This window comes from Lycorma delicatula, chromosome 11 (genome assembly GCF_047948215.1).
Source record: "Lycorma delicatula isolate Av1 chromosome 11, ASM4794821v1, whole genome shotgun sequence".
In the NCBI taxonomy this organism is placed as follows: Eukaryota; Metazoa; Arthropoda; class Insecta; order Hemiptera; family Fulgoridae; genus Lycorma; species Lycorma delicatula.
In genome coordinates this window covers 77352874-77378318 of record NC_134465.1, presented here as the reverse complement: position 1 = coordinate 77378318, position 25445 = coordinate 77352874, and the positions used below count along the sequence as shown (strand labels likewise).

The 25445-nt window shown below is 30.5% G+C and overlaps 1 protein-coding gene across 3 annotated transcripts in view; it reads right to left on the bottom strand.

The window, feature by feature from the left end:
• Nucleotides 1-469: 469 nt before the first annotated feature.
• Nucleotides 470-25445, bottom strand: part of LOC142332307 (regulator of telomere elongation helicase 1 homolog) — a 366979-nt gene continuing 342003 nt past the window's right edge. For 2 of the 3 annotated variants that reach the window (XM_075378664.1, XM_075378663.1), the window contains 4 exons: nucleotides 16406-16582; nucleotides 12651-12917; nucleotides 5369-5516; nucleotides 470-714 (listed from right to left, as the gene is read on the bottom strand). In XM_075378664.1, coding sequence (XP_075234779.1) covers nucleotides 644-714; nucleotides 5369-5516; nucleotides 12651-12917; nucleotides 16406-16582 — 663 coding nt within the window. In that variant the 3' untranslated portion in view covers nucleotides 470-643. Of the gene's footprint in view, nucleotides 715-5368; nucleotides 5517-10203; nucleotides 10323-12650; nucleotides 12918-16405; nucleotides 16583-25445 lie in introns of those variants that run through there. The other variant, XM_075378665.1, reaches the window with a different exon arrangement.

The window sequence follows — 25445 nt, the reverse complement described above, 5'->3', positions numbered from 1 at the left end:
AAAACCTTCTTACTGCAATAACAACCGCTGATAAACACGGGCGTTTGCATACATTCTAGAAGCAAAGTCTCAGTCATCACAGCGGGTCAGAAAACTGTCAAAGAGACAATTTTCTTTTAATGACAATTTTAAGTGCCATTCAGCCACAGATATGATTCAAGAATTCATACAAGATTATCAAAACTATTACCTAAAATCTATTTCAAAAAGTGTGTTCCAGAACAGCTTCATAAAGTGGAAATGACGTTGAGAGATGAACAATGGGAATGAGAATATTTTGAAGAGATTACTTGTAAAATACTGTAAATATTCAAAAACTGTTTTTTTTCTTGAAAAACACTACTTATTTTTGAAACAAAAACAAAATTAATGATGTAAAAATATAAAAAAAGTAAATTTTTTAAATATTTTTACATTTTAAAAAATCTTTAAACAATCATTTATAATATCAATTATAATTATTATTTGTCCCTTTTTATTTACAATTCAAATTATTATTCTTACACTTTAATAAACTCTGGTAAATTTATTTCAAAAGCAAATCATAATGTAAGTCGACTAAGCATCACAAAAAAATTGTAAACTATAACAAAAAAGTATCCGTATAATCAATCATAAATAGAAACATACAAATTTCTTTTTATTAACTTAAGTTTTCTTCACAAAATTCTTGAAATTTTAATTTATGTGACGGTAGTAAACATAAATTGAAACCTGAAAAAAAAGAAGTTAAACAAAAATAATATACCTTTGAATTAAAACTTAAAATACAATTATTTTTTTCATTTATGTAACGATTAATATAAAAAAATATAATTTTTAAATTAGTAAGTTCATAATTTTAACATTCATTTTTCTCTGAAAAGTTTATTAAGTTCAAATATTCAGACAAACTATTGAACCTTTGCAAGTATTAAAACAGTTTCAAAATACGTAAATAATAAATAACGCTTACTTAATGTTTTTACAAGTAATAATTTGTAAAGGAAGGTGGACATAATGAAGTATTAATAAACTGAATAACTTCATACTGAAATGAACTCTTAAGAAATGCTCACGGCCCGACTTACTCAGCACAACAGTTAAAAAATATAATGCACTTGAAATTTAAATTTAGGAAACGGTTATTGTTCAGTCATGGGTGAATTGAATAAAATAATAAAATATAAGCAATCGAGATGAAATTAAATATATTTAAAACAATCGTTCCTTTATAAAAATTGTATTTCTGGTGGTACAATTTTAATGATTCTTGTAACAATAAAATACTATATGTGTAGAAACATCTAAATTGTTCAATTTTTACTTTTCTGGCTGTATAGTCATACTGTACAGCTGAAGAGGGTACTATATAAGAGAAAACATCCTATCTAGTGAAATTTTACACATACTGATATTTGAAGACCCTTCTAATCAAAAAAATACAATTTTTAGCGTTGAAAAATTCCAGAAGAATGTGTGATGTAGGTTGATCTGTTTCTTTCTTGATATTTCCAGATTGAACAGACCAATTTCTATGAAATTGGTCCGTTCAATATAAAATGTTTGGTGATTTTCTGAACAGACCTTATATTATGGATTACTAGAAGAAATGAAGATTGAAGTGACATCCTACATCACTGCTCTCAGAGTAAACAACTCCAACTGGTGTCTGTTGTACCTCCAGTCATTTGCATACATTGTAGCTGCAAGACTTGATCAAGATAGTAAAAAGCAACAAATTAGTATAATTTTTGTTGTGAAACAGTACATTACTAATTATATGCAGCGCTTAACTTTAGCAAGGAAAGCAGTTTGGAAAATGTTTATTATGAAATGTCTACAATGAATAATAGATAAAATATTTTTAGAATGTTAAGAAAAACTTACCAAGACAATTACCCAATTTTTTTTTGTCAAAAATTTATATTAGAATATAACAAATTTTTATAGTTTAACTGGATGCACTCAACATATATTTTTAGAATTTTCTGGCACAATATTTGAAAACAGTATTAATATTGTTTTTAAAAAGACATTTTACAGAATAACTTGGATTATTTTTGTAATTTTTTTAAAAATAAACTTTGAATTAAACATTTTTTTAAATAAATAGCAAAACCACATATAAAATATCGATATATCACCAATTTATTTCATTATATTATATCAAAATTAATTTATATATTTCTGTTTTAAAAAATGTTGTTCATTTAAGACACTGATTTAAATATATATATATATATATATATATATATATATATATTATATGTACATATTCCAGATTTGGCCTGATTTTTTACCTCTTTTAGACAAGGGGAGATTACTATATCCATAGTGGTTTTCTTTTAGTAAACTACAATTTGTTTAGCCTTGTTGAATAAGACTGCGTCAAACTCGGCTAACTTACTGAAGTAAATAATTAATCCAATAAGTAGACTTTTAAGTACCAAAAAGCAAATGGGCTGAATGGGACCAGCATTTAAAGTATTTATTTTTAACTTTCACGATTGAAAATCCAACTGTATGTATTAGTGTAAATGACAAGGGAACTTTATAAAAATGAGAGGAACCATGGGACCCGACTTAAAAATTAATTTTTTTTTTTAATTTCTATAATCTCTGATATTTTAATTATTTTTCAAGTTGGGGCTGTTATTAAAAATATTACATGAGGAAGCTATTGAACAAGGGACTCAAATGGGACCCAATTTTTTTTTTTTACTAAAAGTAAAAAAAGGATTTTATAACTTCATAAAAGTCTATAAAACTAAGTAAAAGTTTGAATGTTTTTAACAATTATACTCAAAATAAGTATAATTTTGATGATAAAAATTTTATTTAAACAAGGGAGTCAAGTCAGCTTTACAAACCTGATCAAACAACCGACAAAACATTATTTTCAGCATATAATAATGATGATTATATTCATTATTAACTTATATTTAATAATAATATTAGAATTTTTATTTTCACTATTTTACTTAATAAATTGTTAACTTCATGGCACTAATTATAGTTTGATTTTTGCATTATAAACAGCAAACAATAATAAAATAATTTTTTTCATTTTTTATTTAAAATTAAATAAATTTTACACAATTTAATATAATAGTATTATTAACATTTTAACATTTCCTTGAACATATAGTACACTGCTGTGAAAGTTTTGTAATCCTTTGCTGTCTTTTACTCTTGGAAACAATGTGTTAATTTTCTTAGAATGCAGTACTGTGTAATATTTTGACTGAGTATTTCACATAATAATATTTTACCAATATACACACTGTATTTCCTATAAAATTAATCAATCACTTCAATATATATATATATATATATATATATAAAATAAAGTGATTTCACAATAGAGTGATTTAAGTTTCTGCAATACTTTAGAAGGAAAACGTTGAAAACATTTCATCTAAACATAAATCTGGAACACTCTACTTTCAAGGTCAAATAATTCTATATATAACACTTAACAGATGTTAATCACTGAACAAGATTAGTGATTTTATATTCAATCTTACATGAAAAATTAAAACAATGAGTCCCAGAACTGTACCTCCAGTAGTCTGAGAAAGTCATTGTAAAACCCAAAAAAAGGCACAGTTTTTGGGTTTGGAGTAAATTTAGTTTATTAATTTGTCAATAAACAGAATTACTTTTAGAAGAATTTGTAAATTAAATTCTGAGAGAATTAATGTACTTAAAGTCAATAAAAACTGATTACTGGCAATTACTGAGGTAAATGCTCATTAAAATATTACAAAATCCTACATTCTAAGAAGAGAAAGAAATTAGAAAGAAATTTTACATTGCTTTCCAAGAAAAAAGTATTCAGTATTAAAAGTAATATTTGTAAGAAAATATATTTTGACAGCTTTTATACACAGGGAAATTCTTCTAAATGATGGACTCAATTTACTAAATCTATATTTCCTGAACTACACATTGAATCTGACTGATCAACATAGCAGTTGAGAGAGTAGAACCAAAAGTTTTGAATAACATTGCTAGAACACACGCAGTTGTGTAAATGACCAGTAGAGTGCTTGCACTGCCATTATGTGTCAGTTGTAAGATGGCTACAGCGCAACACAAGGTTTTCTTTGTTCCTGAATAAGGAAGAGCATATGTCATTGATTTCACCAGTTTCAACAAAAAGGGTGTCTCTAAAGGCAAGAGCACGAGCCGTCCCTGTATGGCAGAAGAGAACGTGAGACAAATTTAAGAAAGTTTTGTACGAAGCTGTAAGAAGCTATGTATGAAGTTTTCTTTTGTATATGTTTGAGGAGTCCTTTTAGTTTTCAAGTCATATTGCCTACAAATTTTTACAGACTCTTTGCATTGGTGACAAACCAAAGCATGTTGAATTTTGTAATCAAATGCGTGAAAACATGGAGGATAACACTTTTCTTCCAAGTTTAACTTTTAACAATGAATCGACATTCCATCTCAGTGGAAAAGTGAATAGACACAATGTTACCCCCGTGTGAATAAACACATGGGGGTATACAAATCCCCATGACAATTCACCAAGGTTAATGTTTTGCACCCTATCGCAAACAAAGGCTTAAGGATCACATTTTTTATGGAATACACAATTACAGCGATAATTTACCAGGATATGCTGAAAAACTGGCTTTTCCCTCAACTAAATGAAAATTCACAAGACTTCACTTTTCAACAGGATGAAGCTCCGTCCCATTGGCACCTGTTCGACAACACTCAAAATGAATCTCTATCTCAACGATGGTTAGGACATTTTGGGAATGAAGACCTGGCTCTTTAATTATGGCCTCCAAGATCAACTGATCTCAGGCCATTTAATTTTTCTTGTGGAGGTTTCTGAAAAATTCAATTCACGTACCACTTCTACCAATAAATCTGGCCGACCTGCAGAGCCATATCACAGCTGTAGTGAATTCAGTAACACAAGACATGCTTCCTCATGTGTGGGATGAGTTCAGTTACTACTTAGATGTGTGCTGCGCAGCCAGAGGGAGCCACATTGAACATTAGTTCTTAATTTGGAATACAGAGTTACAAAATTGAGTCAATCATTTTGAATTATTCTGTATAGTAATGTAAATTACACATTTGAGAAAGTTGTATTTATTTTTCTAATCAGAATCAACATATACTTATTCATCAGGATTGGCAAGCAGAATGCAGTTTAAAATTATCATATATGATAACCAACAATGGCACTCTGTTAATGAAGCGGTACCGTCTGGTATTAAAAAGATTAAATCCTCATTAGTCTACCAAGTAGTAAATGTAAGATGAAGAATAATACTGTAACACTTATTTATCCTATTTATTACTCAAAGAATAGATAAAAAAATCAATACAACAACAAATTAGATAAGAGAAACACACAAACCTTTGAATAAATTCTGCATTTTATGATCACTGATTGGAAATACTTCTAATAATGACTTAATTAAATTGTCATAATTATTAGTTTTTTTATAATCTTCCACAACTGATTTAAATTCAAGAAATTTCTCTTGATTTAAACATTTTTTAATCTGAAAAAAAAATATCAACAAAGTATTAGTTCTAGTAAAAATAATATTTTCACAACCAAACATTTATTTGATAATCATATTTAATATTCACCAATATAGCAAATACTATGATACCCGTAACTGTAATAGAAAGCATAGAAAATATTTTTCTTTTCTTTTCTGTTTTCTTGTTCTCTGGAACCACACTGTCAGGTATTACTTCAGAGGATGATTTGTATGAATGTAGTCTTGTACAGTCTCTGGTCGACCATTCCTGAGATGTGTAATTGAAACCCAACCACCAAAGAACACCGGTATCCACAATCTAGTATTCAAATCTGTGCAAAAGTAACTACCTTTACTAGGATCTGAATCTTAACTCTCGACTTTGAAATCAGCTGATTTACGATAACAAGTTCACCACTAGATCAACCCAGTGGGTCTGCACAGAAAATACTGAAGATATATATGTGAACTCAGCTGACATAATAAATTTTATTGGTCAGATTCCAAAGATTTACCATAAAATTACTAAACTAAATATCTTCCGCAAATACTAGAAAGAAATATAATTTTATCCTTTAACTGCTGGGAGTGAAATCGGTTCCAATCAACTGCACCATAGGCTAGGTTCATAATTCAGCATTATTTTTTTCTCATTCCCACTTGGACATCATACAGAAACTATTGAGAGAAAAAAACAAACTAATAATGTTTGGCATGAGATGCTTATTATTCTGAGCAACAGCTATGCCTTTTTCATGAGTAACTTCTCTCTCTTGTTAAGTCACCTACACTCACAGACTTATTAAAGCATAATATCAGCAATTCATATCTTTATCTACAAAAAAAATGTCAAGACCTAATTCAAATTAATCATTTTTAATATGTAAAACACAATTATATGTTTATTTAATTAATTTATTTTGAAATGTCCAATCTAGTTTTAATCTTTCCTAAATGTTATTTGTATTTAAATGTTACAAATCAATTGTTTTCATTCTTAAAAATGAACCTTCATTGTTTTTGCCACATTTATCAAAGTATAGAAAAAATATAATTAAATAAATGTTGAGGAAAAGAAAAACATTCCAGATACCAATAGTTTAAATTGGGCAGAACAGGTGAACTGGATTTTAGTCATAGTTTGAAGTTTTGACTAAAACTTTCCAAAATTGTATTAATGATCTTATTCATAAGGTCAAACACATAAAAATTTGTAAAATGGCTGAGATTTATAGTACAAATATCAGCACTACCCAATCCATTATCTATGATAAACTGAATAACCACAAAACATGTTCAAAGTGAGTTCTGAGACAGTTGACTCAAAATCACAGATACCTGAATTTACATTCACACAGAATTAAACAATGTTTTTTAGCAGAAGGTAATGCTTTTTTTTAGATCACATAATTACTCATGATAAAATTAGAATTAATCAGTTTGAGTCATAATCGAAATAATGAAGTATGGAATGGAAAAATCTAAGTTCAAATGCAAAGAAAAACTTTGAAATCTACACGTTAGCAGTAAAGTAATGCTAACAGTGTTTTGGGACTATAAACGCCTAATTTATTACAATTATTTGCAAGAGCAATGTACAATCAACAGCAAATACTAGAAAATAAAGCAAAACCTGCAATAAAAAGAAAATATCCTGGAGACCACCAGGTTCTCTCTCAAAAGGTGTAATTCTTCTGCATGATAACGCCCACCACCATACTGCCCATACTTACAGTTCCGATCTCACACCATTAAATTTCATTTTGTTTCACCCTCTAAACTATGGCAACAAGTTCAGCTTAGACACCAAGGTGAACAATTCTTTACTATTGGAATAAGAAAGCAACGGAAAGATGATGCAAGTATCTAAATGTAGCTGGGGATTATACTGAAAATAAGCATTAGGTTCATTGCTATTGAATAAATAATAATTTTACTACTCAATTGTCTCTTTAATTATATAATATCATAAGATATTCTCTGTTTTATCTCTCTGTTTTGTTTTGTTTGATCTCTGTTTAATATAATATAAAACAGATAAGTTATTTATTTGTTTTTATTTATCAATTGTACAGATAATTCAAAATCAGTAATTGTGAGAAACCAAAACATTTAGTTAAATGTTTGGGTTTCTCTACTAATGTAGACATAAGTTTAATGTTTTGATAATTCAAAGAATGTACTTTATTAACAAATTAAATTATGCAATTTAAGCTCTTTAGAATGTAAATAATTTTTATTATCCACTTAACTCATTATTATCTAACCTATTTTTTTTCCTTGTATTAGGTTAACCTGTGATTTAAATTAAACACTTTCAGTTCATTATAACTTGTCAAAGTGTTCTGGAGATGATTGTAAAGTTCAATGATGGGTAGACCACCCCTTCCTACCAGCTACCGCTTTTCCTTAATCACTTCTTTTCCTCACGACCAATAGGAAATTAAAAAAGAGCTTAATACAACATTGGGAGCGTCTCCTCCATAAAATATAACAGTTAAATGTTGGGTTTCAGAGTTTAAAATGGTTGAACACATACTAGCAATGACCACACAGTGGATGCCCTTCTGAAATGACTACACCCGAAATTATAAAAAAGTGCAGAAAATCTTTTTGGAAGATTGACGAGTGAGTGAATTAGTTAGCAAAGTATGCAGGCATGTCAACAGAATGTGAGTACAATATTCTGCACAAACATTTGGGCATGAACAACTTGTGTGCTAGATAGATGCCATCTTTCCAAAAACAGCGCTGATAAAACATTTCAAGTGATTGTCTCAAGCTCTTTCAGAGCAATCCAGAGGAGTTTTTATATTGATTTGTGGCAGTTGATTAGACTTGGGTTCATCACTACACTCCCGTGACAAAACAGTAGTCAAAATAATGGGTTGAAAAAGGTCAATCGGCTCCCAAAAAAATGAAAATGACTTTATTCTTAAGTTATGACAATTGTTTTTTTTTTGGAATGCACATGGAACAATTTTCACTGATTATCATAAAAAGGCTGAAACAATAAATGGCAAATATTATGTTATCCTATTGCAGCATTTCAGCAAAGAAATTAAGGAATAACAACCACATTTGGCAAAAATAAATGCTTTTACATTAAGACAATGCTCCAACTCATACTTCTGTCACTCGTGCCAAAATTTAATGAATTATGGCTTGAACTGCTCCAACACCCTCCAAATTTACCTGATCTGGCTCCCAAAGACTATCGCTTGTGTGACAGTCACCTAAAAAAATGGCTTGAAGAGAAGAAATTTTCAAACAATAATGAGGTTATAGCCCCTGTAGATGGTTATTTTAAGGAGTTGATTAAATCGACATACCAAACTGGCATAAGTACTTTGCAGAACCCTGGGCTAAATGTACAGACCTTATTGGCAACTATGATGAAAAATAATACAAAATGTACCCAAAAAAGTTTCTTAATCAGGCTTGGAACTTTTCACCCTACCCTCGTATAAGTACAGTTCTTAGATGTTAAAAATATATCATTCATAACTATATGATGAAAACAGAGAAAATACAAAGGGATTAAAAGACTTAACTCTGATCATTTGAGTTAAATGTGTAGTATAAAACCATTCCACACATTTATCAATTATTTAGTTAATTTATTTATCAATTATCAGTTCTTCCATTTAACAGGTTAGATTTTAAATTATTTTTTATCATTTGCATCTTATGCAACTGAAAGCTCATTATACATAAATGTCAAAAAACTGTTTCATTCATAATGCGACAAAAAATACTGGTAACATAAAGTGAGAAATACATACAAATCTGATATTGGATTTGGAGAGTCAATTGACCGAGTGAGAATTATAATGACAACAGACTGTTGACAGTACAACCTGATTAGCCAAGAAGCTAATGTAATTCCAAAAAGAAAGCAAACTAATTTTTTTTTACATTAAAAAAATGTTAAAACTATGACAGATTACCAATTCAAAATGATAGATATTATATTACTCAGTCCTGCATTCATAGTCATCCAATCCAAAAAGGTTTAATCCTGCACTTATAATCCATGGTTCCTGGTGAGGCAGATGTTTTATTGAGACTATAATAGTTGAGGTCATAATACATAGATCATGTGACTCGACATCTACCAATCTTTGTCAATAATTTGCAGCATTAGGCAAGCATGTAATTTTCACAAGCCCGGTGTATATACAAATGAAGAAATAAATCACAACATACTGGTATAACTTTTTAAATTCACATATCATAGTAAATCTACATCAGAACATATTGTTGATAACATTCAGTCATTTAAATCTTGCAAGAATATATGAATATACATACCACCTTACTTTTTCAGTGAGATATTGTTAGCTTTAACAACATATCACTGAAGAATGATCTCTGATCATCAACTTTACTCTTACTCAAATGTTTCCTTAGGTATTTCAGGTAATAACAAAACAAATTTTCATTTGGAATAAAAACTCTTCACAATGATGAGACAGATTTTTTTATTTTAATGCATGCAGCTAATACACAGAATTTAAAATATTTATCTTCCAATAACCCATATTGTAAAAATCCAAGCAAAATAATTGGTATTGGTAAGGTTAAGGTGTGCAGAATATTATACTAATATATATAACTGTATAATGTTAATAAAAGTACGGGAACCTTTAAATAACTTAACCATCAATAATAGAAAAAAAACTTTAGCAAATGCTCATACCTCAAAATGATAATTTTTTCAGTCTGAGATCACCACATTCCAAGCACTCAAGGGGGACAGCAACTCAAAAGTTTTAAATGGAAAGGGTAGGGTTGTGGCGACACATCACTGAAAGGGCACTGAGAAACAAAGGTTTTGACATAAAAATCATTAGCCAACAATAATTGTAACAAAATGGCAGTCATTTAATGTATTTCACTGCTAGTTTCAGCTATAATATTTTAATGACACCTCAAGAAAAATAAATGTTGCAGTGCATTAATAAAATGCATTCATTTACGATGAATAATTAAATCTTAAAAACAATACTTTTAAGCATTAAAATAAGAAAAAAAATAGCAGATCCTTAATAGGCATTTTACTCATAATACCTGCCCAACTGTATTATAAGATTCTATTAAAAACAAAACTGTGTTTTTATATTTTAAAGAAAACAGTGGCAATTGATTTTGATCTCTTTGGCAGAGATCTTGGATGTGTCTAAACATGAAGGACAAACATCAACACTCTCAGCTGTTCTGCTGATTAGAAGTCATTATTTAGTGCAGTTTCTGTTGTGTGTCAAAAAATGCTAAGTTAAAAGTTAAGCGACATGTCAATTTTTTTTTTAGTAAAATTGAACAAAACCAACAGAATGTTTTCAAATGATTTCTGAATTTTTTCAGGGAAGATTTCATGTGCAATGCACATGTGTTTGAATGGCACAAAAGATTCATCCTGATCCCATAAGGGAAGACATCTGCCTTGACGATCCCGGTCACCACACCACTCCCTCCATTCCTACCTCTGATGGGCTTTACCAGAGATCATCTTTTAAACCTTCAACACCTGATTACATATTTTAGTAATCAGTGCAGTACCTATCAGGATGGTACGTACCTATGCAAATAAGACAATTCCATCGGTATTGAAACTCATTAACAAACAAAAGATATTTTTCTGAATCAAAAAAACAGATAACCCATAAAAATGGGTTCTAACATACTAAAATATCCAAAATTACCAATAAATCAAATCAACCCACAAACATACCAAACAACAATCGGCCATAATTGCCAAATGCACCTACTCTGGCAGAAAAGCACCCAAACGGGTCCCTAGCCACTGAGGCTATTAATCTACACTAAAGAGCCTCTGTAATCCTTTCTAGCACCAAAAAACCTTAAAACTTTTTCAACAATACACCACTAATCTCTAACCTTCCAGAATGACATACATCACAACATGGAATACGATGACAGTCATAAAAGACCTTACCCCCTCAGAACCAAAAAAAAACGCAGTCAGAAATTAGTCAGATTGATCAAGAATACCATTCATTCAATGTCTAAAGTCATAACTGAAACCGTGACCATTGAGAAAGATGCTACATGAAATATTTTGAGTGAAAACCTCAACATGAAAAATGTTTATGCCAAGGTGGTCCCTAGGATTCTTACACCAAAGCTAAAAGAACGCAAGGAAATTTGCACTGACATGTGGCAGTAACTTGATACTGATCCCAAAATTAAAAACTAAAATCATCGCTTATCATGAAATCTCATTTCCCAGTACGATCCTGATATAAATGATAGTCCATGCACTGGAAAACCTACTGCCACCAGGAACAAAAAATTAAAGCAAGTAGGGTCCAAATTCATAGCTTGACCATAGTGTTTTTGATATCAATTTTGAATAAAAATTTTAAAGGTTAGAAATAAATTTTTAATCAGCAATATTATAAGGAAGATTTAACAAAGCTGAGAAAAAGAGTCAGAAAAAGGTTACTACAACTGTTAAAAATGGTTTCTTCATCAGCACAAACAGCCTGCTCAAACAATGCATAATGTGAAGCAGTTTTTAGCCAACAAACACACTGGAATATCCTCCATATTTGCCAGATTTGGTACCGTATAACCAACCTTTCATTCTTTTCCTTAAAGATAAATCTGTGCTTACAGAAACAAGTTTTGAAACAGTTGGTGCAGTAAAAAAGAAAATGGCAGATGTTAAAATTTGATCTGATCCATACCTTAGACCAGTTGAAAACAAAATTGAATCGGTGTGTAAAAGTGAATTGGGATTATATTGAAGGGAACAAGCATTAGAACTGTAATGCATATAAATTAAGGTTAATTATTTTATCACTTTAATACATATCTCATACATTTTAACAATATAATTATAATACTGAAAATGCACTTTTTACAATTACAATTCTCATTTCCTTTAGAAAGAGTAATTAAAATATTAAAAATAAAAATTACAATATTAAGAACGCATTTAATTTATATTCATGGTAATAACATCAAATTAAAAAATAATAATTCTAAAAAAAAAATTAAAAAAATACAAATCCATCTCATACTAGAACAAATCATTACTTATTATATAAGAATAAAAAATAATAATAGTTATTAAAAAATAAATAAATAAATAAAAAAGTAAATAAATAAAAAAAGAAGCACCTCAAACCAATATGCAATAGTTTTCATTTTTGTTACACTAATATCAGGTGATGATGATGATGATTGTGGTAATGAAGTGTTCGTTATATATGAAGAAGTAATATTATTTGTTGAAGAGTCAACAGAATTGTAATTACTTTTATTTACAACAATTACTTTACGTTTTTTAGTATTAGAACCATATAATAATGTTGATGATGGACTCGTATTTATTTCAGATAATCTATTCCTTTGATGACCAGAAGATGAAGACGGTGATGAAGATACCTATACAAAATAAAGTTAAAAAAAATAAATATATATATACAATGGGTGGCTGAAAAATAACTTACATGCTCCTCTAACCTTTTTATAATTGAGGTAACTGGATGCAGTTTGCAGCATTCTTCCTTCTACTGAAGGCTACTTCAGTGAATATATATTTCTCTCTTTTTTATTTTAGGCAGTGGGGAGGGGGGCAACACAAAAATTTCAAACGGAACCAATAGTCATTTGATGTATCATTTTAAAGAGCTTGATGAGGAGCACCATCTAACTGGAAAACCATCTTCTCTCATGAATAAAGATTGTCTGCTTGGTCTACAAGCTACCTCGATCAAACTATTGATAGCTGGAATTATCTGCTCATTCAGCAAAACGTAGTACATATCACCATCTAAGTTACCAAATGTCCCAAGAAATACCCAGCATCTAAAGCACTAAATGTATGGACTGGAATAATAGGTAACACACAATTTTCACAATACCAGTGAGGGTTCTCTTGGGACTAATACTTATTATTATGTCTGTAACAGCCCCGTATAAAGTAAATGAGGCTTTGTCAGTGAATAATATGTTGAAGAAAGAAATACTTCTTGTTGTTAATCTGTGTCAAAATTTCACTGAATTCAACCCTATCAAAATCATCTTCAATAAGCTCTTGTACTAACCGAATCTTGTGTGGAACAGAAATTTCTGCTAATATTCCCTGTTCATTAACCTTATCAGTACCGGTTCGGCCAGGCTTTTATCATCTAAAATGTTACTAGTGAATTGAAACTTTTCCATTAAATTTGTGACTGTGATCTGGAAATTGTATGATTAGGATGCTTCGTGTTAAATGCATTAGCTATCCTTTGTATGTTACTTTTTCTAAATAAAAGTACTATATCTACTTTTTCTTGAATTGGAAAAAAGATTGTTTTTTACCCAAGAGGTTTTTCTGTAGACTATGATTTTTTGTAAATAAGTTAAAAAACAAAACCAGGTTTCTAAGTCACGTTAAATGAATGTTTTTAAATTTTGATTCCTTATATCTTTTTACAATTTTTTATTCTTTGACCTTCATAATTTAAACTTTTTTAAGCTTCCTAATAAAAAAACACAAACCTTCATCCAAAAATTACACTAACGTAAATATTATACTCTAACATTTCACTTGTTAGCTAGTTATCACAAAATCAACAAGGAATATATTTTGAAAATGTGAATTACCTTTGTTTAATTGTTGATAAGCTGTTGACATTGCCAACTTATAAAATACAGATTTCTTTCTTAAAATTTTCTAATGAAATAAAATTTTAATGTTAAAAATGAGTAAATTAATTATTTTTAAGTTTAAGATTGTAAGTTTAATTAAAAGAAGTATTTGAAACATTTTAATAATTAAATTTTTCAAATTTTAATTACATAATTATATTTGTGGTTGCCATTTTGGTTTAAATAGTCAGAATTTAATTTTTTTGAAACCATTTTGCTTTTCTCTCATGCATATCTCCCACTTGAAATCTTTGGGTCCCTGCCCACCTGAAGGCTGAATAACCTAAACTGGGCCTTAGTGAGTTATCCTCTCTCATACGAGAGAACCAAATGCTATCTTTGGCATTTTCCAAAGATAGGATCAGGTTACTTCCAATAACAAAAAAAATTAAAGGGAAAAGCAAACAACCACAGTTCTTGATAACTGAAACAAACATTGTTGGCACATTTGTTGATTTTTCAGGCAATCAGAATTTAGGTTTAATTGTATCATTTTTCTCATCTAATTGATCTCTTTAAAACTTTTGAGTGGTCCCCCTTGCTGCCCAAAAATCAAAAAGAAAAAAATTCATTGAAGCAGCTCCTAGGCAGATATAAGAATGCTACAAACTGCACCCAGTTATCTCAATTATAAAAAAAATTTAGAGGGGAATGCAAGATACCTTTCAGAAACATGCGCACGCGCACCCAACACACACACACACAAACCTATATATTTGTATGAACATCAAATCATTATTTTAAAGTAAATCTTACTGTTTGCATAAAACTTCTAGCTAGTATTCCTTGTTAACTGTACTACCTTGTGGTAGGAATTTGTGATGAATGATTAGATTGTAGTAAAAAAAAATGGTTAGAAGGACTTTCACACATTTGACTGAATTTGATGTGCTTTTTTTGGTCTAGGCTCCTGAGAAAACTTCCACTGGGACAATTGAGCTCTAGTCTTGACGTTGTAGTAGTATACCCACATTTCATCAATAGTTATTATGCGTTTGGGCAAGTCTGAATCATCAGAAATGTCAGTAAATATTATTTTAGCAATGGTTAGCTGTTGAAAATTTAGTAGTTCTGGAACAGCTGCCACCCATTTAATGTTCAAAATAATAGAAAAAATTGTTTCACATAAGACCTAATGAAATTCCTATTTATTTGGCAACCTCTCTAATGGTAATTCTGTGATTAGCAAGCACAATCTCTTGTTTTTTCAACTTTTTCATCAATGATTGGTGTGCTAGGACGCCCAGACCTTGAGACATCTTCAATGTCTTCTTGGCCTTCTTGAAAGCAGTTGCACCACTCATAAACTTGTAGTTATGATGTAGCATTGTCACCAATGCATTTTAAATGCTTTGCTGCGCTTAATTTTGTTTTTAATGCAAAATTTCAGATCTGACATTTTTCCACACAAAAAATTTCCAAACAGACTAAAGTAAATCCTGCTTTTTCACTCCTCAAACGCAAACTAAGCATTGCAGCTGACTGAAAATTAACACATGCATCACTGACAGTACTATCAGTATACAGCACGAAATCTAGTAATAATAAAATTTGAATAAAACAACATAACACAAATTAAATAAACTGTCATTACCGTATAAAAAAAAAATTTTCTTAAGAGAAAAAGGCAGTATATGTTGCAAGGCAATGTTTCATAAAAAAAGGAAATTAAATTTTTATTGTTTTTAACCATCTACTCAAGATTTTCTTACAACTACAACTCACAAAGCAACAATAAGAAACACAATGAACCAGTTCTACAGCCAAACACAGCGAAGGTATTGTAAGAATGAACATCATCAGTTTTTCTGAGGATTTGGAATCTTGTCCAGCAGTATCTCCTGCTCTGTTAAGAAGGCAGTTAAACACAAAACCAGTTCATTTACCTTATAAATTCAGAACAATGCTTATTATACTTAAGAATAGCCAAGCCATTTTCAGCTGTGACTAATGTCAGGTTCCAGTAACTGTTCAGTTATAGCAACAAATGCTAAACAGACTTCATTTAAATTGAGCAACAGCAGCAAAGCGGTTGAATAAAACCTCCAGAAACATTTCTGTAAGCATTTTTACAATAACATAGGTCATTTCTTTTTTCAAAAATTATAGAAAATTTCTTCAACTGTTAAAAAAAAATAATATTTACAAATAACCGACACAAAAATGGACTGAAGCAAATTAAGCTAATATTGTAAGACCAAGCAAACTAAAAAACAAATTAATTAAAATTTAATTACCTCATACTGATTCTGAAGTAGTCTCTTTTTTGTTAGAGAAGGCGATAAACATGAAGTGTTATTTTTATCTATGTCATCACATAAGAATTCAGAAAATCCTGAAGGTAAGAAGCCCAAATTTATTTTGTTATTTTTTGAGCTACTTTCTGTACATTGTGAAGAAACTGATGAATTATTCTGGAAAAAAAATGATTTATTGAATATCATATAATAGTACATTTTTTTATCAAATAATCTAACTGAAAAAGAAAGTTGGAATTAGAGTGAGAACGACATGAATGTAAACCATACCAAAGCATCGGTCAATATAAGCAGCTACTTTACCAGGATCTTTAGTTTAACCAAGTCCAAATAAAAATTCTTACATTATGAAATACAGAATCATCAAAAAAGGTATACAAAATTTCAATGTAAAATATCTTAGAACATAATCAACTCAATTATTTTATCATACTGGTCTGTTTTTATTTAGATAACTGCCATGATTTTGAATGCACTATGAGCGAGCACATTATTCAACCTATCACCTGTTACCACAGTCAGTACGATGGTGTCAGTGAAATAGAAAGAACGCCATTTGTTGTGATATTCTGGCTAAAACAGTTGTAACAGAGGTAAGATAATGTAACAATATTACATTGAGGAAGATACTCCTGCGAATTACAAATAATAAATAAATTTTTATTTTGATTAGAACATAATGATACACATAAGTAGTGTAGATCACGTCCATATATGATAAAATACAAAAATAAATTATAGGATAGATATGTTAAAAGTCCATATTTAAAAAAAATATATACATGAAATAATATTAAAAATAAATATATTAAACATAAAAAAATAGTTTACAAATCAGGAAATCACTATTGGATATTATTTTGAACTCATATTAATGTACATCTTGAACAAGAAGCAGATAAAGTGCATCTGTTTTTTATTTTTAATTAATATCAATTAAAAGTTCATCAACAGAATAATACTACTTCCACAAAAGAATCTTTTGTCTTTTAAATAAATTAGCGCAAGATTTTCAAACGGTTCAGTAGTCTGTTAAAACTCAACAGAAGCGTAATAAGTCTTTCTTGTAAATCGAAGTATTGTGTTGACTTATACAAAAACGGTTCTGTTGTCTGGTTAGGTAAAGGTGATATTGTTATTTTTTAAGAATAAGTGACCATTCGTTTTAGCAAAGACTGCACACATAAATATAAACACTCGTATAAGTTAACATATTTCATTTTCTACATATGTCTACACGATTCATATTTATGGTGCCAGATAAGGATCTGATAGCCCATTTTTTAATCTAAAAAACTAATTTTGATTTTTTGAGAAAACCCCAAGAAATTACATACTTTATTTGAGAATATATGTAGGCATAATAAATTTTTAATTATGACAACAAGCTTAGAGTTTTATTAAGGTGCTTCAGAGCATACAAAAGAGTATGGCTTGATTTTGTTATAAATGAAATCGATTTGATCATCCCACAAAAACTTATCTAACAAAGCATACCAAAAAATTTTGCTTTGTGGGCAGCAGAAATAATATCATTGTCATTAATGGGAATTTTATTCATGCGATGCTTTATACATTTAGCTGAGAAGCACAACGGTTCATATCAAATATCATATTCATATCAAAAGTTAGATGGTTGCAATCATTCCAGTGAATCATTTTTTGAAATATTGCTATTGTACAATTTTCAATTCCTTTTAAATAATTATCTTCGGTTATAAAGGCTGTTGTATCATCTGCGGAAAGGTTTAGAATGAATGGCTCAAAATTCTGAGGCAGGTCATTCAATAAACAATAAAAATTCAAGGGCTAGACGATACTTCCTTGAAGAACTCGGTGTTCTACATCAGGGCTTCTTAAACTGTGGGTCGCGACCCCCAGGGGGGTCGCGAGACTACTGAAAGGGGGTCGCAAAGATCTGATACTTTTCAATCATTATAAATAAAATTTTAAAATTAGTATACACACTACGTACAAATATAAATACAAATAAAAATCATACAAAATACTATTGTAGTTTTATTATAACTATTTTTTGAAAAAAGTGGCAATGCAAAACTGTTATGTAGGGCCTATAAATGAAAATATGGAAGTAGCATTTAAAATAATAAATACAACGCGCTCCTCGATTTTCAACTGAACGTTCGACATTGATGTCTGACCGCCGGCGTCAGTGTCTGCAAGATAACTTAGTGATTATAAGTACCCAGACGCCGCGTCGCCTTACAGCTTACACATACAATACGGAAGCATAATCAAGCTAGGCTAGGCGAATCGGCATATTATTTTTATAAAAGAATAATAAAAAAAATTAAATGAAAGCTTCTTTTTCGGCGTCTTTGTGATACGGTGCCTTTGTGCGCTGCACACTTTGAACACGCCATGCGTCGGGGTTGATCTGATCGTAATTTGTTGTCATTGCACTGGTAAAGATTCGAGTGTAGTTATTTTTCTGTTTGTACTTCAGTTTGGACTCAGCTTTGTCTTCGTAGTGACATGTGTGTATTTACTGTGTAATTTTCAGTTGGTGTTTTTAATTATTACGTTAAAGTTCAACTACATTTTGTTTAATTATTTATTATTATTTAACCATCATGGATAAATGGCTAATTAAAATTCCAACTAATAAGTCTGCCACGCCGTCACAACCAAGTTGCAGTGCTTCAAATCCGACTTCTAGCAAAACAAAAAAAAGAAAATATGACGAATCATATTTGCAGTATGGCTTCACATGCTCTTCTCACAACAATGAAGAACAACCAGTGTGCTTAATTTGCAAAGAAGTTTTGGCTGCAGAAAGCATGAAACCGTCAAAACTGCAACGACATTTGAATACTAAACATGCAACGTTATCAAAAAAGCCAATAGAATATTTTGAGCATCTTTTGCAAACATCAAATAAAGAAAAGAACACTTTGGAGAAGTATGTTACTTTGAATGATAAATATCTATTGGCATCGTATGAAGTTTCGTATTTGATAGCAAAAACGAAAAAGCCTTTTACTATTGGAGAGCAACTTTTACTACCTGCAGCTATAAGAATGTCTGAAATTGTTCATGGAAAACAGTATGCTGCTGAAATTAGTAAAATTCCATTATCAAATGACACTGTGTCCAAAAGAATTTCAGACATTAGCAATGATCAATTTCAACAGCTTCTTATGAGGCTTAAAGACAGCTCAAAGTTTGCAATACAACTGGACGAGTCGACAGACATTTCAAAAATGGCACAGGTGTTACTTTTTGTAAGATATATTTATGAGGGAAGCATTCATGAAGATATACTGTTTTGTCGTCCTCTGGAAGGTCATACTCGTGGAAAAGATATATATAAAAAAGTAAATGAGTTTTTTGAAAAAGAAGGATTAAATTGGAAAAATTGTGTTGGTGTGTGCACGGACGGTGCTGCAGCAATGACCGGACAAGATCTTGGTTTTACAGCATTTGTTAAAGCTGGAAATGATCATATTACATTTACACATTGTATGATTCACCGAGAGGCACTTGTTGTTAAAAAAATTGCACCAGAATTAAACACTGTGTTTTTTGATGCAGTCAAAATCATTAACTTTATTAAAAGTCGAGCACTTAATAGTCGATTGTTTAAAAATTTGTGCATTGATATGGATTCGGATTATACAAGTTTATTGTTACATGCTGAAGTTAGGTGGCTATCAAAAGGTCGAAGTTTGAAACGATTATTAACTTTAAAAGATGAAGTTCTTATATTTCTAACAGAGCAAAATTCTAATTTGGCCGATTATTTTCAAGATAATTTATGGCTTCTCAAGCTATGCTATTTGGCAGATATTTTTGATAAAATCAATGATATGAATTTATCAATGCAGGGAGTCTGCGTTAATATGTTTATGTTAAAAAATAAACTTGAGGCCTTTGTTAAAAAAATTCTTATATGGAAGAACAGAGTGGAAAGTGGATCGCTCGAAATGTTTCCATTTACTGACGAGTATATAATTAGTAACAATATTTCAAAAAAAGATACTCCTATAACAAAAATTATAGTTAATCATTTGAAGAATATGGAAGTTTACATGCATAGGTATTTTCCCAATGATATCGATACACAACAATGGATTTGCAATCCATTTTCAATTGAAATGGAAGAAATTAATTTTTTAAACTTAAAAGCACAAGAAGAATTTGCCGAATTAACAAGTGATACTACCTTGCGACTTAGATTTTCTCAAGTGCCTGTGCATGAATTTTGGATAGAAATCAAATCAGAATATCCCCTACTATCGGAAATGGCAATGAACAAATTACTGCCATTTTGTACAACATATTTATGTGAATCAGCCTTTTCCACATTAACTTACATAAAATCAAAATACCGTTCAACTTTAATAAATGTTGAAAATTTATTACGATCTGCACTAACTCAAATTGAGCCTAGATTTAATTATTTGTGTAAAAATAAACAATCACATCCGTCACATTAATATTGTTTGATGTTAATAATATGTTTTTATTAAAAAAATTGTTACAAAAGTTTATTTTTTCTATTGAATATATAGATATAGTTTTATGTTTTCTTGTAAAAAAATTGTTACAAAAGTTTATTTTTTCTATTGAATAAATATATATATAGTTTTATGTCATTCTATTTATTGTGTTTTATTACGACCGATATCCCGTCAACGTTTCCAATTATATATATGTGAAATGAATGGGTACGTATTCTTTAATCCTTATTTTATTTACATTGTAAAATAGTGCGATATTACATCTACATCTACGGTTAATATATATTTCATTATATGGAGGAGGGGGTCGTTTAAAATTTCCTAAGCTTGAACGGGGTCGCTATATAAAAAAGTTTAAGAAGCCCTGTTCTACATCTTGAAGCAAAGATCTAAATTTATATGTATATTCTTATCAAAAAATTAAATTTCAACTACTGTTATGATTGGTAAGATGAGACAGATTGTAAAGAGCCTTTCTGATACCATAGCAACTAATATTTTCATAGTAGATAATGTGGAAGTAAAGTGAATGCTTTTGAGACTGAAAAAATTGAAAATGGAATTTTTCTATCATTTACATAATTTAAAATATATTTCAAACACTGGGAAATGGCTGTATCAGCTGATAATTATTCCTAAATATAGTATTAAAGTGTGTAAATATAGTATGTTTTTCAAGAAAAGTTAAAAGTTAATTTCTCATAATCTTTCCAAACAATTAGAAAATATAGGCAATAAAACAATCTGCTTATAATTTTGTAAATTAAATGCTGAATTGTTCTTAATGACAGGAATAATAACAGAAATCTTAAGATAGCTTGGGAATACTCCATTACAGAAAGATTCTTTAACTAAATTTGTAAGAAGAATAACAATAGCATTTTTTTTTTAACCTCTGGGACCATGGTTGTAAGTAGGGTATTGCTTCAGAGGATGAGATGAATGAATCCACGAGTGGTAGCGTGTGAAAATGCCATGGTTCAAACCTGTGACCTCCAGATGAAAAGCTGAGACACTACCACTCATGCCATGGAGGCCAACAACAATAGTATTTACAACTTCTTTTAAAATACTAGTAGGAATATCATACTATACATCACGGTATATAATATGATAATCCAGTAATATAATCAATGAAATAAGAAATGTTGACCTTAGATATCTATTAGCTAATCTCTATATTACAATGAAATATACTGTTCTGAGGCAATCATGTATGCACAGTTCTAATAAAATTATAATTCGTAACATCTTGGAACATAATATCCTGAGCGATCTAAAATATAGATCATAAATGTATGGAACTGCACGATTACAAAATTCTACTTGAAAATGAAATCTGGCACAAACAAGTTTAATTCATCAAACTGAATCAACATTGATGACAATTTCCTTAAAAGCACTTTTTTACCGATGAGAAAACTTTTCATAGAGTGAGAAAGTGGAAAAACAGTGGAGAAAAGACATCAAGCATGGCTATTTCACCAATCCCAAAAATCAGAAACATTCTTCCAAAATATAGTAAAACAAAGAAAAGAGACCACCTTAGAGAAGAGGACCTTAAGGAGAATAAAAAGACAACACCATAAAAACACACTGAAATCAATAGAAGAATTCACTTAAACAAAGTCAAGAAACTACTGACCTTAAGGAGAATAAAAAGACAACACCATAAAAACACACTGAAATCAATAGAAGAATTCACTTAAACACAGTCAAGAAACTACTACAAAACCTTCAAAAATCAGTTCAAAAAATACAAACCCCCAACCCTAACAATAAAGAATGAAAATGGTAAACGGGTCATGAAGAATTACAAAGCAGCAGGAGATCAGACTTTTGTAGAGATCTGGAAACATGCAGGAAGATCAGAAAAAACTGTCCTCAACAGATTGTAAACTTCTGGATCAAACAAGAACTATCAGAACACTGAACAACAGCCTCATCCATCCGCTATACAAAAAAGGAGGCAAAACAGACCCTAACAATTACAGGGGAATCTCACTCCTAGATACAACATACAAAAATTTTTCAAGAATCATTCTCAACAGAATCAGTTCACAACTCAAGAAACAACTAGAATGCCAGGGAGTTTTCAGATCCTGGAGAAGCTGTCCAGACCAGATCATGAGTCTCAAGTAATAATGGATTACACAGCAAAAAAAACAGAGACATGGTGATAGTATTTATAGATTTCAAGAGTTTGTATGACTGCATCCACAGAGAATACCTACTAAAACTTCTACGACACCTTGGACTAACCACATTAATAAACATGATAAAACTGACCCTCACAAACACTAAGTCAAAGGTAAAATTCAGAGGCAAGCTCTCAGAACCATTTGAGATCAAAACAAAACTGCACCAAGATGATGGGCTCTCACTGCTATTATTCAACTGCGGTCTAAAAATGATAATTAGGAAATGGCTCAAAAAATGCTCTCCAAAAGTAAAAATAGGCTGAAAAATAAAAAAAACTGTCTTGGTTTTGCCTATGACTTGGGACTGTTACCAAACAACATTGATGAAGCTAAATCACAGATGGGTCAATTCATTTGAAGTGTCCCAAAAAAACATAAGCTGGTAGCTTGACCGATTAAAAAAAAAATTGAAACTTAGCCACTTGTTTTCTAATTGTTTAAGGATCTTAAAACTATTTTTATTTTTTATTTAAGCAATTTACCTGTGGCAGTCATTTTTGTAATAGTGCGTACACCTATTTTTGTGATTGTAAGGGTTTACAGAAAAAATCATAACTAAAAAACTATTAGTCCTGGAAGGATGAAACAAAAAGAAATTTAATCATATTTTCTCAAGATAAAAGATTGGTCCAGCAGTTTATTTACCTATCTCTCTTCTTTCTGTAAGAAAATTACCAATAAAGTTGAACATGAAAAACGGTGAAATTTCACTTTGGTAATTTTTTTCAAGAGGTATGGATGGCATACACAGTTTGAATTATTTTTTTATATGTAGGTATATGTTAGTAGTTTTACCTTAAATAATATTAATGGTGATATCTTTATCCTTAAAGTTTTATGAATTTTTGAAAACTAATTTTAAAAGAATTCAAATTATAGCTTTAAATAACTCTGATGGGGCTGGTGATAAAAATTGCAAATTTGCACAACTTACAGTGTTTTTGTAGATGTTTATGGCAAATAAATGAATGGTGAGAAGAGTAGTATTTACAATCCACTGTCAAGAAAAAATTACATTGAAATGTACTATGGTATGAAATAAAGATACAGTTTTTCTACACATTTTTATATATAATTTTTTTATTTCTTAGTCATGAAATCATGGACATCTTTTTCAATAATCCTGAATGAACAAATCACAACTTACAATACAAGTGTACAAAAAGTGACACAACCTAATGGGAAAATGAACAAGTTACAATTGCTGTTGAATGGCCTACATTATGCGATCTACTTAATTGAATACAACGTTGCATTCTCTTAAACATATGTTGTAATGTTTATCAAGAAATTGTAGCGATACATCTTACAATTTCGCTCTGCAATTCAGGAACGATGTGAGGATGAGTTGTAAGCAGCATCCTTAAGGTATCCTAACAAGAAAATTTCAGGAGGGGATAAATCAGGAGACTGAGGAGGCCACAACCCCTTCGAAATCACCGATTCCCTGATCCAAGAAAGTCATAATAGTGTTGGCTGTATGAGCTACAGTATTGTCCTGCTGAATCCACATTTACTCTAGCTGGTTACAGGCATACTGTTTACAACTCTTTTTACCATCTGTATGTAGCGATCACTGTTCACTCTGCCATGAAGGAATGTCATGAAGATTCGCCTACAAGAAATTGCACCCCAAACACCCACTTTTTGTCCAAACAGAGGAGACTTGTGCAGCTGATTTGGATTTTCTGTACATCAAATGCATAATTCTGTGCATTCACGTATCTATCACGGTGGAACCGTGCCTCGTCAAACCTAAACTGATTGTAGAGTACTTCACCATCTGGTGTTACAGATGACATGAACCATCAACAGAAAATTACACATTTTCAGTGTCTGCAGGTAACTTGTGAATAACATTAATTTTGTACAGATGCATCTTTAAACACCTGTGCGATGCCATGCGGGCACTACCAACAAAGAGACCAGTCTGGCTAGTTCAGGGTTGCACAGACTTCTTGGGACTAACAGAATACACAGCTTGCAAGTCGATCAACTTTTCTGGTGTTAAACTTTCGGTTGACCATTTTTGGCTACATCTACCACATTTCCTGTCTCTTGTAACTTGTTATACAGCCTCTTCATGAAGGACTCCTTGATGCATCCACACCATACTTTTCTGTGAAGGGTCTGGGCGTAACTGATACATCTAATGTATTGGGAGATAATGACTATTCTCTGCTACATTGTGTAACCCATTTTTCTTCAATTAAACCGACAACAAAAGAAGGAAACATTCATCCATAAGGTTGGGTCACTTTTTGAACACTCTGTAGTACTACCCGTAACTATAATAGTTCTACCCATCAGAGTAAAAGTTAATCTGGTGACCTT